Source organism: Lepidochelys kempii, chromosome 1, assembly GCF_965140285.1.
Source record: "Lepidochelys kempii isolate rLepKem1 chromosome 1, rLepKem1.hap1, whole genome shotgun sequence".
Lineage (NCBI taxonomy): Eukaryota > Metazoa > Chordata > Testudines > Cheloniidae > Lepidochelys > Lepidochelys kempii.
Window position 1 is genome coordinate 265496067 of NC_136380.1, and position 16923 is coordinate 265512989.

At 42.0% G+C, this 16923-nt stretch overlaps 1 protein-coding gene across 14 annotated transcripts in view; it reads right to left on the minus strand.

Annotated features, from left to right (window-relative positions):
• Window positions 1–6243: 6243 nt before the first annotated feature.
• Window positions 6244–16923, minus strand: part of CNOT4 (CCR4-NOT transcription complex subunit 4) — a 122859-nt gene continuing 112179 nt past the window's right edge. For 10 of the 14 annotated variants that reach the window (XM_073327380.1, XM_073327372.1, XM_073327376.1 and 7 more), the window contains 2 exons: window positions 8387–8599; window positions 6244–7614 (listed from right to left, as the gene is read on the minus strand). In XM_073327380.1, the coding sequence (XP_073183481.1) occupies window positions 7313–7614; window positions 8387–8599 (515 nt within the window). In that variant the 3' untranslated portion in view covers window positions 6244–7312. The remainder of the gene's footprint in view (window positions 7615–8386; window positions 8600–16923) is intronic. The other 4 variants (XM_073327379.2, XM_073327385.1, XM_073327383.1 and 1 more) reach the window with 1 other exon arrangement.

Here is a 16923-nt window from a genome sequence, read left to right on the forward strand (position 1 = left end):
ACACCGAAGCCTCGCCAGTCATGAAACTGGTTTTCAAAGCCTTTCTGATGCACAGCACACCTTGCTGTGCTATTCTAATCACCCTGGTGTCTGGCTGCTCAAAATCAGATGCCAGGCGATTTGCCTCAACCTCCCACCCCGCCATAAACGTCTCCTCCTTACTCTCACAGATATTACGGAGCACACAGCAAGCAGCAATAACAATGGGAATGTTGGTTGTGCTGAGGCCTGACCTAGTCAGCAAACAGTGCCAGTGAGCTTTTAAACGTCCAAATACACATTCTACCACCATTCTGCCCTTGCTCAGCCTGTAGTTGAGCAGCTCCTGACTACTGTCCAGGCTGCCTGTGTACGGCTTCATGAGCCAGGGCACTAAGGGGTAGGCTGGGTCCCCAAGGATAACTATAGGTATTTCAACATCCCCAACAGTTATTTTCTGGTCTGGGAATAAAGTCCCTTCCTGCAGCTTTTGAAACAGACCAGAGTTCCTGAAGATGCGAGCGTCATGTACCTTTCCCGGCCATCCCACGCTGATGTTGGTGAAATGTCCCTTGTGATCCACCAGAGCTTGCAGCACCACTGAAAAGTACCCCTTGCGGTTTATGTACTCGCCGGCTTGGTGCTCCGGTCCCAAGATAGGGATATGGGTTCCGTCTATGGCCCCACCACAGTTAGGGAATCCCATCGCAGCAAAGCCATCCACTATGACCTGCACATTTCCCAGGGTCACTACCCTTGATATCAGCAGATCTTTGATTGTGTGGGCTAATTGCATCACAGCAGCCCCCACAGTAGATTTGCCCACTCCAAATTGAGTCTTGACTGACCGGTAGCTGTCTGGCATTGCAAGCTTCCTCAGGGCTATTGCCACTCACTTGTGAACTGTGAGGGCTGCTCTCATCTTGGTATTCTTGCACCTCAGGGCAGGGGAAAGCAAATTACGAAGTTCCATGAAAGTGCCCTTACGCATGCGAAAGTTTCACAGCCACTGGGAATTGTCCCAGACCTGCAACACTATGTGGTCCCACCAGTCTGTGCTTGTTTCCTTGGCCCAGAATCGGCGTTCCACAGCATGAACCTGCCCCATTAGCACAATGATGCCCACATTGCCAGGGTCCATGCTTTGAGAGAAGTCTGTGTCCATGTCCTGATCACTCTCGTCACCACGCTGACATTGCCTACTCACCCGGTTTCACTTTGCCAGGTTCTGGTGCTGCATATACTGCTGGACAATGCGCGTGGTGTTTAATGTGCTCCCAATTGCCAAAGCGATCTGAGCGGGTTCCATGCTTGCTATGATATGGCATTTGCACAGAAAAAAGACATGAAACAATTCTCTGCCATTGCTCTGACGGAGGGAGGGGCGACTGACGACATGGCTTACAGGGTTGGCTTACAGGAAATTAAAAATCAACAAAGGGGGTGGCTTTACATCAAGGAGAAACAAACAAGTGTCACACAGAATGGCCCCCTCAAGGATTGAACTCAACCCTGGGTTTAGCAGGCCACTGCTCAACCCAGTGCTCAACCCACTGAGTTATCCCTCCCCCTGGTATTTCAGGCAGGACTGAATCTCCATTAAACTTTTCAAGGTGCCTCTGACAGACCTCACCAAAATGATTGTCGGCCGCTGATTTAACGGAGGGAGGAGCAAATGAATACAAAACAAATCTGGTGTATTTCTTGTTTTGATCCACTCCATCTATCTTTTAGATCTTTGGCTGGCAGCAGAAGGTGCAGTAGGACTGCAAGCCATCCACATCTCATGGCTGCTCGGCAGAAGACAGTGCACTAGGACTGCCGGCAGGACTAAAGAAAATGACTTGGTCGAGTCACTTCTATTTCAGTCCCTGCGCCCATGTCTGCCCAGGCACTCCTGACTGACCTTACCGAGGCAGCCAGGAGCACTTTGGACATGATGAAGATGGTTATCTGACCTATTGCACCGTCTGCTACCACAAGGCAAGGGATTGCTGCTGCTGTGTAGCAATGCCGTACCATGTCTGCCAGCACCCAGGAGACATACGGTGACGGTTACCTGAGCAGGCTCCATGCTTGCCATGGTATGGCATCTGCACAGGTAACTCAGGAAAAAAGGCGCAGAACTATTGTCTGCCATTGCTTTCACGGAGGGGAAGGAGGGCCTGATGACATGTACCCAGAACCACCCGCGACAATGTTTTTGCCCCATTAGGCATTGGGATCTCAACCCAGAATTCCAATGGGCAGCGGAGACTGCAGGAACTGTGGGATAGCTACCCACAGTGCAACACTCCAGAAGTCTACGCTAGCCTCGGTACTGTGGAAGCACTCCACCGAGTTAATACACTTAGAGCATTTTGTGTGGGGACACACACAATCGACTATATAAAATTGATTTCTAAAAATCCGACTTCTATAAATTCGACCTAATTTCGTAGTGTAGATATACCAAAAGTCACATCCTACTCTCACAAACACTGTCTTAGAATTGATAGGGATTTGCCAGATTTATCTCAGGGCTGGGGAAAAAAACAGAAATGCTGGTTTCCCTGGACTCTATGGCAATGAGCAATGAATCTGACACAATGATCATTTAAACCGTAACAGATTGCACCTGTCTGTAGGACAGGATGCACCCTTCCCTCCCCACCACCCAGTGTTTAGGATCCTGTCTAGAACAGTTGCCATTCTATAGAGTTTTCTTCCATAGTGGCAGTTGCTCCTCATTCAAGAAGCTTGCAACTCAAGAAACCCAAATAGGCAGCTTGTACCGAGTCTGACATTGAACCACCAGCGCTTTCTCATTCATGAAAAAAGTCTTTTCATGGCACACTTGGCCAATTCAGCAATCGCGAAAGCAACTTGTATTGAATGGTGAATTCCCTTAAGTGGGCAGGTCAATCAATGCTTCTCACTTTTTGGGAAGCATCCTGCTCTGCCCCCTTGTTAGGATAAATATCTTAATAAACCATGACTGTGCAGGGTCTCCTACCCCATTAAGCAGCCACTGCTTTGCTATGTAAAGCAAACAATGGTCATAATCTAGGGTTGAAATCAAGACAGGAAGTGGAGCATATGAAGGGAAGGCACTGACCATGTCAGGCCTCTTCAGCAAACAACCCAAAGATATGTTTCACAAGCAATGCATTGAAGCAGTTGTAATACTGTATGCCACAACACCACCATTTGCATGGCTGGAGAGGCAGAATTAATAGTGTTCAAGTTTTCCTTCTCAGCACCATATCTTGTGTCTGGGGCCCTTGCTTAAAGCAATAGATTTAAATGCAAGACTTACCAGTGTGTAGATGGATGACCAGCTGTTGTTCTCAGCCAGCACAAGAGAAATTTCCAAGCTTAGGTATGAATGACCACAGAGTTAGGTTAGGATTTAGTGGGCAAATGGAGAAGTTGCATACATTAAGTCTTGCACATTTAGCTCAGAATACCACCCCAGAAGTGATCAGTTTGGGGTAATGCTTGAATATTAAAAGCAAATTGCCTAGCAATATGCAAAGGACCTTCCCCCCCCCCCCCAAAAAAAATCACATCACACAATCACATTCCATACATAGAAAATAATTCAAATTGAGTGCGAGAAGGGCAAGCGTAGCTCAAGGAAAGTTTTTATTTGAAAACACTAAGTTTGCTAATGCCCCTCCATGCTGCAGTGGCTCCCATTATTCCAATACTGGACCACTCCCTGCCTTCTCCCCCATTTCTGTCAATACACCTCATTTCTGAACTATTGCACCTTATATTATTCCAGTTTTCAGTCTCTCCACAGCAGAGAGGGCCAATCATGCTGCAATGCGTGGTGCTCTCATTCAATGCATCCATGCATACTACAGACTAGGATAAGACTAAGATTTAACTCACCTTGGATTTAAATAGGGCGTGGACCTTTATATCCTGAGGCAAGAGGCAAGTACAGTAACTCCAGTCACACTATCTTTTTATACACATTTCAAATCTACTGTTCAGAAATATATCTGAAATCTGCCCCTTCCCCAGAAAAGTAACAACTGGCATGAGAGTGTGAAGGAAATGTGTGCCGAAGTCAAAGAAACCTCTATGAAAACATGGTCAATTCTTATGGCTTTATTATAAGTTTTGTGATAGTTCGCGTTTTTCTTAAAGCCCCAGCTCCTGGAGCCATTTGATTACATAAGATTCTGAGCTTTCATTGATTCCCTCCTGCCACAATGTTTTTAGCACTTATGGTTGGGGAGAAAAACTTGGAAACATGAACCCTAAGGACTCAAACTAGCAGGCAAATATGCCAAATTTAAAAATATCTTATGATTTTTAAAGCCAGTCACAATTTTTTGAATGCTTGGGGTTGGCAGCAGCATTCTGGCCTGACTACTGGAAAGATATGCAAACAGTATAATAAATTAGCCACTGAGAACATTATAGTAAATAGCAACAAAGCATGTACAGATATGGACGTAAGGCCAGAACACAGATGAAAATGTAAACTGATCTTTCAATAAAAGGACTGGTATGGCGTTTGATGCAAAAAGAAAACCATATCGGTAACCAGAGCCTCATGAGACTAATAAAGCCTCACATTGCTTTTCCAATGCAATACACTTGAACAGCGTAGAAACACCCTGGGCTTATCTCCCAGTGAAGGAATCAACCATGAACAGCAGATGAGACAACTAGACAGCAAACATATTAAGCCCATCTGATGTATTGTTTGTCAATTTGCATCATCGTCACTCTGTTAAATCTAGATTTGAGAAAGGTTACAAGTAAATACCATACACTGTCAAGCTGGATGCAGTAACGTCTGTGTACTACAGTACCCAAAGTTACCAGCTAGGGAGTTTGCTTTTGTGAGGGAGGTGAAGCCCCAGGAAGAAAAGAATGCAGCTAGCATGAAACTTCTGAATGGTACGTTTACTCTCATAGGGCTAGCACAAAACATTGTAAACAGCTAGAGCCTACACAATGCTTGGCATGAGAATTTGACATGCAGGTTTTTGTTTTAAACGTTCCAAACTCTGGCAGTGGGACTGAATCCAAATACATGGAAATGGTCACGCTTTGTGAGTTGCTAACTTAACTAGCAGTAACTAATTGCACCAGTCTTTAAGAGGGTTATTTATAGGGATTTGTAGTCCTTTAATAGAAGTTTGCAAGTTTTGCTAATGATAGAGGTTGTCTCTCAGAACTAACCCAATCCTCACCATGATCTCAATAGGGATATTAAAGCCAACCTAGTTTCTTTTGTTTTCTTCACCTAGAATTCATGCATCTGGCATGCTTATGAAGGAATTGCTTGCAGGGGGCACTCACACTGATTTCAGTCCACACCACCAGCTTTAATTTTCAGTTTTTGTTAAATGAAGCCTTTAATCCAGAAGCCATTAAACCACCTGATAGTTTTCAGGCAAGTGATTTTTTTGGCACAAACAGGTTGAAAAGCATTCTTCTGAGCACTGAGAGCACAAGGCTTGTTTTCAATTATGACATCTAGAACCAGTAACCTCAGTTCAGTTAACAAGCCTTAGTAAATAAATGCTCCTAGGAAAAGCAGCCACTCTGAAAACTGCACCAAAGGGTAATGTGGTATGAGAAGAGAGGAAGTAGCTTTCTAAAGTCACCATCACTAAGAAGCTTGCCAAGTTTGCAGCTGGTTTGTGGACGATGGGGCTATTAGAATGGAAAGCCTCCTGCAGAGGACATGAAGTTAGGGGTTGAATCATGGATTGAAAGTGTCATCCCCTAATCTTGCCCCCCACCCCATCAAAACGTTTGCTTATTTTAAATATTGTGACTACCAAGGTTGGGCTCCCTGGCAGACCTCTTAGGGTACATCTACACAGCCCATGGCAGTGAGTCAGAGTCTGTTGACTTGGGCTCGGAGACTCGTTGCCGCTCACTGTGTAGATACACCCTTAGAGATCTCGCGTACGTAAACAGCTCTTGCACACCTGCACCCAAGGGGAGGGGTGTTGAGTCTTTAAACAAAGACGTCCCTTTGCCAAATGTTCACTAGGTATTGGGAGGTACAGGGATTGAAAAACCAAGTTTTAAAGCAGTAACTAGAACTCCCCCCAGTGCTCAGCTTTCAGTGCCATCATGCTATTATGTCACCACTGTGCTATTTGTCCCCAGTCCCAGGGAAGACAAGATTACTTTTACTGTAATGAGTAGTATCAGTTTAAAATGAATGGGAAGAATCTACTAGGATTTGCTGGTACTCCATAAAACCCCATGCAGAGTTAAAAACCAAGAAAAAGGAAAACAAAGTCATCATCAAGTTTTCTGTTTTATTTAAGATTTTAGTTTTAATTCTGAAGAAAGAGGTACATTTCCTTGTTTTTAGTTTTAGCGTCAGGTTATAACCATGTTTATTTATCTGTTTCTTTTTTTCCTGTCTTTTCAATACTGCACAAACGTCCAGAAACTACAGGGTTAAGTAAAAGCTGCAGGCAGAGGAGGTCAAAGGTTGCGCTCCTGATGGTGATCATGTGGCCCCAATGCAGTGCTATCCCAGAGTGCCCTAATCAGGTGAATTTAAAAAAAAAGAAAGAGAGATTGACAGAGGAGACAGAAAGACTGAAGTAAATATCACTCGTGTTTCAGCTGCTTATATTATGTTATATGCTAGGTATTAAATCTGTGAATACTTTTAAAACATTAAAGTTTACTTTAAATCTAACGCCAAAAATTTTTAAAAAAACTTTTCCCCCCTCTTTAAACCACTCTTTAGCAACATGCCAGTTACTTCTACACATTTTGTCCTTTGACCCACTTCTTGTCAAACTTCTTACTGACTTACATAAAGTACCCCCTTCCAAAAAAATACATAGCAATTTCCCTGTGTAGTGACACCTGAATGCAAAATAACTGCAAGGCCACTGCTTTCCTCCATATGTTCAGTAATTTTGTTTAAATTAAAAATAAAATGTTCATGTTTCTGCAATTCATTCTATATTTTTGCATTACATTTCTCCCCTACTGTAGATTGACTTTCTGCGAGGCAGAAATGCTCATTATGTGCGAAAGACAGACTGATATAGTCTCTTTTTAAGCACTGAGACAGCACTTTGATTTCTCTCTCTCTCTTTTTTCTTACAATGTTTAAGGAAATATTTTTAAACAGTGTATTTCAAACACTGGATCAGCAGAAACTTTACAACAAAAAATATACGGTCATGACCCTGTGATCGCATTGCATTTGGGGGTGGAGGGGAAGATTTGATCAGGAACTAGATTCTTCAGAAAGAAAGATATGAGAAGGGAATGGTGGGTGGGCATGGGGAGGAATCAGGGTGGGGCAATTCCTGCATTTCTCATGTTTTTTCCTCCTCCTTTCCTAATGACGATCCAGCGCTGAGCTCTGTAGTAGATCTGTGGGGGTTTTACTGGGGGGTCTGAAGGCTGTCTGAAAGCCTGGGGGAGGGGAATGGAAACTGGTAGGGTTTGAAGGGGGAGAGTAGGGGTTCCAACTGGCTCTGTGCAGAGGGATCTGTGTGCTGAAGGGGTTACTGTGGTGGGTCTGTGATGGGGCTGCACTGGGGCCGTCCATCTCTGTGAGGGCTTGAAGAGATTTTAGCCAGTGTGGTGGATTGTCGTCTTGAAGGGAGTCTAAACTGTTTCCTGTGGAGGCTGGGATCCCTGTGAAGAGAAGAAAAAGTGGGAGGAAAACAGGTGAGTCACAACAGAAACATGTTCAGTGTGAAGGAGGTCAATTTAATCTAACAGATGGCAGTGGTGAGAAAACAATTAGCTTGTACAGAAAACATGTTTATACAGTTTATATCTCACCCTTCCCACAAAGATGAACATTTAAATCCAAATAGTTTCCCTCCTAGAAACACTTTTTGTGTCATTAAGTCCATATTCTTACATCACGCATTTGCCAACCCTCCCACCCCCCAATCACAAGGCCCAGGTCCCTGTCCATTACCTACCCAAACCCAGTTCTACCACTACTGCATGCTTTTCTTCCTGCTCTCCCTGCTTGAATCATGCTTCAGCCTATCTAACAGAGATACACAACCAGACAGCCTTATAAAACAGAGCTTTATAAACAAGTGGAGTACGTTCATTTTTAAATTAGAAGTCCAGGCACTGAAGGCATTAACAGAAGACCAGCAGCGCACATACTGGACATACCATCCAGCAGAAGGGATGCCAACATAAGCCTACAGTTATGCACTGAGCATTCTAACCACCTGTGAAGATCCTGGGCATGCACTGGAAAGGGCTAAGTGGGGGTTCATTATACCTATTTGTTCCACAAGGATTCCTGGCTCCTTGAAGTTTTGTGGATGGAAGCTGGAAGAGACCACCGCATACAGACTTATTTTTTTTCAGATGCCGATTAGTTTGTACCAATACCCAGCTGATGGCTGCCAGTGGAGCTGAAGGAGTGAGAAATGGTTACCTGTGATGATTGCGGGGTCCATCCAGCTGCCAGGGCTGTCCCAATTCAGGCTGTCGGAGGTGGCAGTGTTGGACGTTGGTACACTGTGGTTGGCGTTGGAGGGGGAAGAAGGATTGGGCAGCCCACCAAAGTTGATGTTAATGTTCGGTAGAAGTGCCCTTAGCCCGTCCTGCCATTCCTTCATATTTAAACTCTCTATAGAACTGCTGTTGTCTGGGAGATTTACCAACAAAAAAAATGAAAGATAAAAAAATAAAAAGCTGAAGTTAGAAACAGATGTCCTCCTTTGGTGGGGGAAGGGGATCTTCTTTCTCTATTAAGCATTTAATACAGTTTCCCCTGTCAAGAAACTGGGCTAGGGATTTTAATATGGACTATGAATTAATCAAGATGGGTTGGCATGTTTTATTGTTTCACTTTTTTAGTGTAATGGTGCAGGGGAAAGATTTAACTCCTTCCCCACTCATGTCACCATTTATTCAAGTTAGAGACCTGAATGGTTAAGGACACAATGGCTCTCCTTTCATTAGCAGTGGGAGAAGACCCATGAGATCTTTTATCAGAGGGCTGGCAGCTAGTCTACCCAATTCATCTGCTTTATGAATAGACAGCAGATGCTAAAGCCTGCCATTGAGCATGCCTTCCAGTATATTAAAGTGAAGAAAGGCTAGGGCTCTGCTATTGAAGTCCAACATGATTAGTCACTTGGGGAAACCAAAGAACGGGGCTGTTTGATTACAGCTTGCTCATTTACAGCACTGCAGATGCGATTCAAAAGGAAAAGGTAGCAATGCGTGCATTAAGTCAGAAAGAATGCATCTCTCTTTCAGCCTAAGGGCAAAGGAGGAAATTCCTAAAAGATCTTTCAGAATAATTCCCAGCATTGCAATCTGCTCCAGCTGAAACAAGACACCAAACAGTGAACGCTGAACTCCTTCACCCTGATGTTTCAGGGCATCCATTACCAAAGAAGGGCAATGGGATAACAGCTATTGGCACTGGAAGATTCTCTTCTATATAGGTTCTTATACTGCATTCGTCACTGCAGTAGCTGAGCTCCTGACGATTACATTTAATGATTTAGGGAACACTAATACAGAAACAGCAGGGGCTGATACCATGACAAACAGAGCAAACCTTGATTTTATACAATGCTTCTTCTACTCCGGGTATACCAAAGCACTTCACAGATCAAGATACTGATGGTGCAGTGATTGTGTCAGCAAATGCAAAAAGCCCTATTTAGCAATTATTTACAGTCAGCCAAGATCCCATTTCCTATTTGAGGGAAATGTTTGCCAGCACAATGTAGTTATCTGATTCTTTTAAATCACTGATGCCAACTTCCACCTTGACAGCCAAAGAGAGAGTAAAAGAGATGTTTGATGTCAGATCTGAAGAGTGGCCTCTGACAGTGCAGTATTTGTAGGGCAATGCTCCTCCACCAGCACTGGATGAGACTAAGCCCTGGCAGGAAGTTTGAACTGCAACCAAATGGACCATGTGGCATCTAATGTGTGATTCCAATTCAACAAGATGAGAAGGGGAAGGATGGGATACTCCCCCAACTCCAACCATTCTTCAGTGACATTTGTAAGTCTGACTGCACAGAGTGAAGAACAGATATCCTTAGTGAGTGCCTAGGACTAAAGGGAGCATGCAGTGTGAAAGTTTTCCAACACCACCTCTGTCCTGTTATGGTACCTCTTTCTCCAAGATTTCTCATGAGAATAAATGTTTATATTTTCATATGGACAAGTGATTAAATATCTCAAATCATTATTTGTGATCTAAGCCAAACTTGAACCCATGGCATCAACAGCAAGATCAGTTACCATATTAATCCACTACACCCAGCCAATGTGCCATAAGGATTGCAGCAGGGTGTTCCTGACCTTTCACGTTCCTGACCAAGTATGCCATCCTATATGGCAGCAAGCAGAATCTAAAACATAGTAAGGGTGAAGGCCCTTGTGCACAGTATAGTCAGACTTAGATATCCGGTGTGGAAACCAGGAAGAGGACAAAGGCATCAAATCACTTTCAAGATCACTATACAGTAACTGAAGTTATCTACAATAGTTGGATGCTGGTCACCATACCACAGAGTAATTTTCAGGATACAAAATTTATCTTATCAGCTGTTAAACTAATACTTGCAATTATTTGATGTTATCTTTGCTCCTTGGCTGAGGCGAGAGAATTACTCATTCTTCAGAAGTTAGCAAATAAAGTAACATCTGAAGAAGAGGAGAAGCAAAACCAAATGTCAAGTCTCAACCAGTGAGCAAAGACTAGAGACACAAGAGTCAACAAATCCAACAGCAGAAATTAATCCAAAAGCCTGCTCACTATTTCGCAAATTATTCAAGTACCGAAAGTGGTTCAAACCTTACATGCTATAGCAGAAAAGGAGATCAGAGAAGCTTTTTTCTCAAGCCAATAAAGACTTCAAGGACTAACTTACTTCAGCCCTAGCTCACAAAACTGAATAATGCTATTATCAAACAATCTTACAGAATGCTCAACAGTATGTGGCAGGCAAGTGGCTAATATATCAGGACCTGTACAATATGCTTGTAGGAAAGTGATGGGTTTTCACAAGATTTGTTCTGCACCCATTTAGTGTGAAACCCTGGTGCACACACTTGTACTTGCTCTCACTGACTTGTCAATCAGTCATTCCTCCTATTTTACTTTAATCTAGTTTTGGGCTCTCTAGAATTTATTCCCTGTAATTCCTTTGGAAGGTTGGGCACGTGTTTGCAACTTCTTGTTTAGCCAACGGATGGGAAAACTAGAGGAGCTTTCCAAAAGTCTAGCTGAAATGAAAGATAAATGAACTTGCGGCATGGAAGAGGTGAAAAATCAGCTACAACCCAAGTCACAACTGTTCCTATTAGGTTTGTGCCCATAGCCCTCAAATAGCACCATAAAAATCAAGTTGCTGGATTCAGCTCTCAATACAAGAAGATTCTAATTCATTAACTCAGAAAAATGATTATGGGAAATTCTCAATGGGCATTTACCACCATCTTCAAGAGCTGTTATGGCAGCAGAAGTGGATGTAGACTGCAGAGATCTACCTGTCCAACACCACCTAGTTGCAGAAGATAGACAAGATGCTCTTCAATGACTAACTAGGGGCCAAACACAATGCTTCTGCAATACCTGCCAGCCTGAAATGTGCAGAATAATTTTATGACCAGATACTGTTCATTTCCTACTTGGTATTAATGTGGCAGTAATTAGGAGTGGCACTATAATATATAAATTTAGTGGCAAGTAGTGACACTCAGGGAAGACACCATGCTGTCAATGTAAACAGCTCAATGTGCAGCAGTAGTCAAAAAAAGCAAGCAAGGTGTCAGGACTCAGGATGTATAAGAAATGGGACAGAAAATACCAAAGATAGTCTAAATGCCACATTGCCTAATCAATTCTGGTAACCTGGCATCAATTTTTTTTTTTTTAAAAGACATACTGCGGCATAAACAGGAGTCCAGAGAGAGATGAAAAAAACAATTTGAGGTAAAAGACTTCTATAAAAAGAGATCGAAAAGGTTGGGACTATGTTTGGAGAGAAGATATACATATTAATAGAACAGTATAAAGAAGGTAAACTGGGTACTCCAATTTACCCTAATACAAGAGCAAAAAGGGACATACAATGAAATTGAAAGGTAAGAAATTTAAAACTGACTACATGATTTTTTTTTTTACGTCAACAGAATTAATCTGAGGTAATGAGTTCTTGGCAAGGCACTGAGGTCAAGAGCTTAACAGATCTCAGAAAAGACTTGTCATCTATATGGATAATGAGAACATTCACAGTTACATGACATGGAGAGGAAAGGGGGGTGTTTTGTTTATTAAAGACATACAAATTTTTATGCTTTAGGGCGTAAGCCAACCAATGACTGTAAAGTTTAGGAAGAAGGGCAAGCTGGCTTTTCCAGCCAACATGGCTTTCTGGGGTAGGGATAGGTGGAAAGGCTACAGCCACTTGGCAGCCCCATGACACCACTCAGCCAATGGGATAGCTCTGCTTAACTGAGGAGCTCTCACTGAGCAATCCAGGTGCCTGCAACAGGCTCCTGGTTTGGCTGGCTGGGACACTGGGCAATTAAGGGCCAGGCTAAGCAGAAGAGGACCTCTTACCACTCTACCCACCACTGTAAAATGCAGTAGGGATTGGAATAATACAGACTTTGATGAGGTCTTATTTTGAGTGGGTGGGTTGAGTGAACACGATGCTCTGGATCTGAGCATTGATACTGTGGGGGTAGATGATAGGCGAGTCATCTATTGCCTTCCCCAGTGCTCCGAGGACAAATGGCCTTGAGAAAATTATTCTGTTAAGGGATTAAAGTTGCAGCCACTTCATCAAAATTCCAGATGTCTGTGCCTTCCTCACTGGCCTCTACAGTTCACAAAGATCCCTTGTTGGCAAGTTAATCCATAGTTTTCAAAGTTCTTGCACTTTTTTCTGAAGTCTCAATTAGTGGCTAAAGTCATACTGGGTCAGATAGGTGTCCTGTCAATTCTTCTGTTCTTATGCAATACTTCTGCAGCACTGTATGGTAAATTTCAGCCCAAATGCTTAGAGATCAGCAAAGTTATAAGCAACTGAAAACAGGGTTGTATATGGAAAGTGTTGGGCAACCTTAACTACAGTCATCATTACCTCCACCACTTATAATAAATCTTCCTACATGTTATTTAAGAGTGTGGCTCCTGAAGCCCACGGCTGGTCCCATAGTTGCTACTATATTCTTTATAAAGTCAAGTTTTAATCCAATTTGCATCATAAAACTGGCATAATATATAAAAACAAGAGGATAATGAAAAAATCATTTAAACCCCAGATGAACCCGAGTCTGTAAAAGAAGTCCCTGAACCACTTCCACCAGATTTTGGGGGGGGGGGGGGTGGAGGGAGGAGAAGAGAAGGTGGTGTAATTTTGAATATTTTTAGGAGACTTATTTCCATTTATCACCATTAAACTGGTAATATGAGACTAATACTTCCTCATCCTCACATTTGTTTCTCTTCATAGGCTCTTTCAGTAACTTAAGCAGTGTGCGGAGGAGGATAGGAAAATGTGGGGGAACTCATATGCCAAGTTTAAATCCACCAATCACATCATAATCTTTCTGGAAAAGTTTTCTATTCTGACTCAAGATAATCTTAGAAACAGGTCTGATATAACTTTGTTTTGTTCCTATGGCAATAGATTAATTTGGTAAAGCTGCAATGAAAAAAGCCAACTCCCATTTAAAAAACAGGTTCAGGTAAAACCAAGCATTTCAGACATGAAGGTCTATTGTTTCCTCAGTGTGCATTATTTCATAAACTCTGTTCATGTTGATGGAAACTTGTGTCCCCACTGAGAAGTGAACAGATTCCGAAGTATGGCACTTCTGCTGAAAATGTTCAGTTTCCAGTGTGATACACAAGCACGAAATTCAACAGTTGTACCTAAAAAGCTTTACACATTAGCACCTGTCCTTCCCTATGGTGGATAAATTAGGGAAGTATATAGTGACAGATAAGCTTTCATCAACACAAGAAGTTCAACTCATCCCACACTGATAACGACCAACAGTGTACCACCATTTGATGTCTGAGCATTAATCTATGTGGAAAACTGATAGTTTGAGTTCCTAATGGACAAGTTTCCACATCACAAAAAATCCTACTATCACAATGATACCTTAGTGGACAGTCTTACTGCAAATACAAAGGACATTAGAATATCCTTATGTTTAAAGATTATCCCTCCAAATCAGGTGGGCAGCATATGCCTGTATATGTGGACAAGGCCTAAACACTGCACTACAATAATTTAGACAAGGCCTAGACACTACACTGGTAACATCAGTTTGACTAGATTCTAAAGTTTTTATAGGGGAATTTGTAAACAATCAGAGCTTTGAAACTTAATTCTCATGATCCCTTATTCAGCTTGTTTTGAGGGAGGTACAGTAGTTTGATGAAGTAAGCTATCTCCAAATCTGGGACCTGGAGCAATTTTGGTTGAATTTCCTTCCTAGGCTTTTCATGTATGAACCTGATCTTTGTGTGGCTTCCCTTATCTTCCTACTTTAGTCTAATTTAGATGGCGGACAAGGTGGCCGAGAGGAAATTTTCCAAAATTAGACCAATATCAAGTTGTCACCTGAATTTCAACATGTAGATCTAGGACCAAATTTTTGCCATGAAACAACTAATGTTCAGTCAGATTTACTTATTTATAGAGAAAATATAACATGCCTATTAAATAAATATTTAAGGCAGATGTAATCCTTTGTCTTGGCAAACTTCAGTTATATATCTCAAGATATTGCAAAGAACTGGACTGGATACTCATCTGCATTCAGCCAGAAGACAGAATAAAGAGATACCACAACAAAATGCAGACAATAGATATGCTCTGTTTTGAAGCTTTTACATAATGAATAACCCAAGCTTAATTTACTCTTGCCTTTTTATTAAAAATGACATCCCATTAGACTCATCTGTTTTTAACTATGCTTTCCTCAAAAGTAATTTGTTTGATTTTTTAAACTAATAATCAATCCTATCATTTGATTGATTATACAGAAGCAGATATATTGTGCTTCTTTACTAACCTTGTATAATTGACTGATCTTTATAGCATCCTACACTCTATTCCACATGAATTTGACTTTTCCCACCAAGGGAGTCTAGAATAGATGTATGGAAACAGCTTGTCTAATTTAGATCAAGTTTCCTATCCTATAAGGATAAGTGCCTCACGTGAATTATCTCTTACATTGCAATACATACTTCAGAAATAGTTCTCGAAGTCATAATGAAATACAACCACCTTTATGCCAAAATACTAAATAAATTCTAGTTCCATTAAAAAGCAAACACTCCTATAATTTTAGATTCAGATTTAGATCTTTGGGTTACCGAGAGCAAGATATAACAGCACAACAGTGCAGAAGGCTGAGCACTTCAAGTAAGCCCAAACAGGCAAAGTTCAGTGGAACACAGCTGGATGAAATAAAGTATTATACTAGCAATGCCACCAAACTGATTGCACCATATAGCAACACAAGGAGTGAAAAGAATAAGGTGATGTATTAAATAGTCAGCACTAAAATGGCTTAAATGTATAAAGGCCCTTGTCCAGCCCTAGGTCTGTACTGTCAGTACTGATCAGTTTTTAAAAAAGGACATTCAATAGCTGCAAAAAATCCAGAAGATCACAAGACTACAGTAGAAAGAAGAGGGCACACCAAGATAAGATGCATACATTAAAAGCATGAACAGCTTAAGAAGACGGCAAGGGTGAAGAGAGCTGATTGTGGTGTAACAAATACCAAAAGGAGACCCACCAAAATCTAGGACAGAGATTCTCAACTTGCTCACAACCACAAATGGAGGTACCAGGAAACCGTGCCCCCTTATAGCACAGCATCTGTCAGCTCTTAAGACAATCCTTTGTGCTGGCTGCTGCAATGCTTCATCGAGAACTGGGACTTCCTGGGAAGCGTTACAGGAACCAGTCCCTTAAACCATCCTAAGAATACGTAACATACAACCAAGGCACTAAGTCCACAGGAGAGAGCTTAGAACCCCTGATCTTAAGTACCATCTCTTATCTGTGCAGAAAGAATAAACTTAGGTTTAAGCATAAATAGGGGCTTCTTCAATCAAGGGATAACTAAAATGTAAAACAGTCTAAGAGGTTTAGTGGAGACAGCTACTAACAGTTTAAACTTGAGTTAATGGCAGGATTAGGAGACACCATGTTTTCCCTCTATCCAGAACCCTTATGATTCTGTGTAGCAATGACTTGTGGTAACCCCACAATATTTAGCACAACTGAGGGCTTCACTTGCCAGGATCCTGAAAGCATAATTTGCCTAAAATAGGACAAATTACATCCACTCATTAATCCAACCCTCATCACTCTGGAGGTGCAGCTAATGCATAGTGCACTGCATTTTCAGTTTTTACTAATTTTGACCAATAAATTTTCAAGTTTTTTTTTTTTTAATTAAGAGAGTTTGGGTTTTTACTCATTTACACCCGTTATCAATCCACTCATTTTTTGGGTGCTTATTTTTGCTGAACACTAATACTTTCCGCGACTATTGTGTCCTGCAGCTCCAAGATTGAAGCAATACTGCAGTTAAAACACAGAACACACACACACAGCCGAGGTTGGAGAAATCAAACATTAATATCAGACTATGGCTATGTCTACACTACCACGGGATCGATGCTCTGGCGATCGATGCACGGGGGGGGGTCGATTTAGCAGGTCTAGTGGAGACCTACTAAATCAATGGCAGAATGCTCTCCGGTCAACCCCGGTTCTCCACCAGGAATGAGAGGAGTAAGGTAAGTCGATGGGAGAGCGATGGGACACACTGCAGTAAGTCGACCTAAGATACATCGACTCCAGCTATGTTATTCACGTAGCTGGAGTTGCTTAACTTAGGTCAACTTACTGCAGTAGCATAGACAGTCTATGACTGCCTCAAAAGGAGATTCTG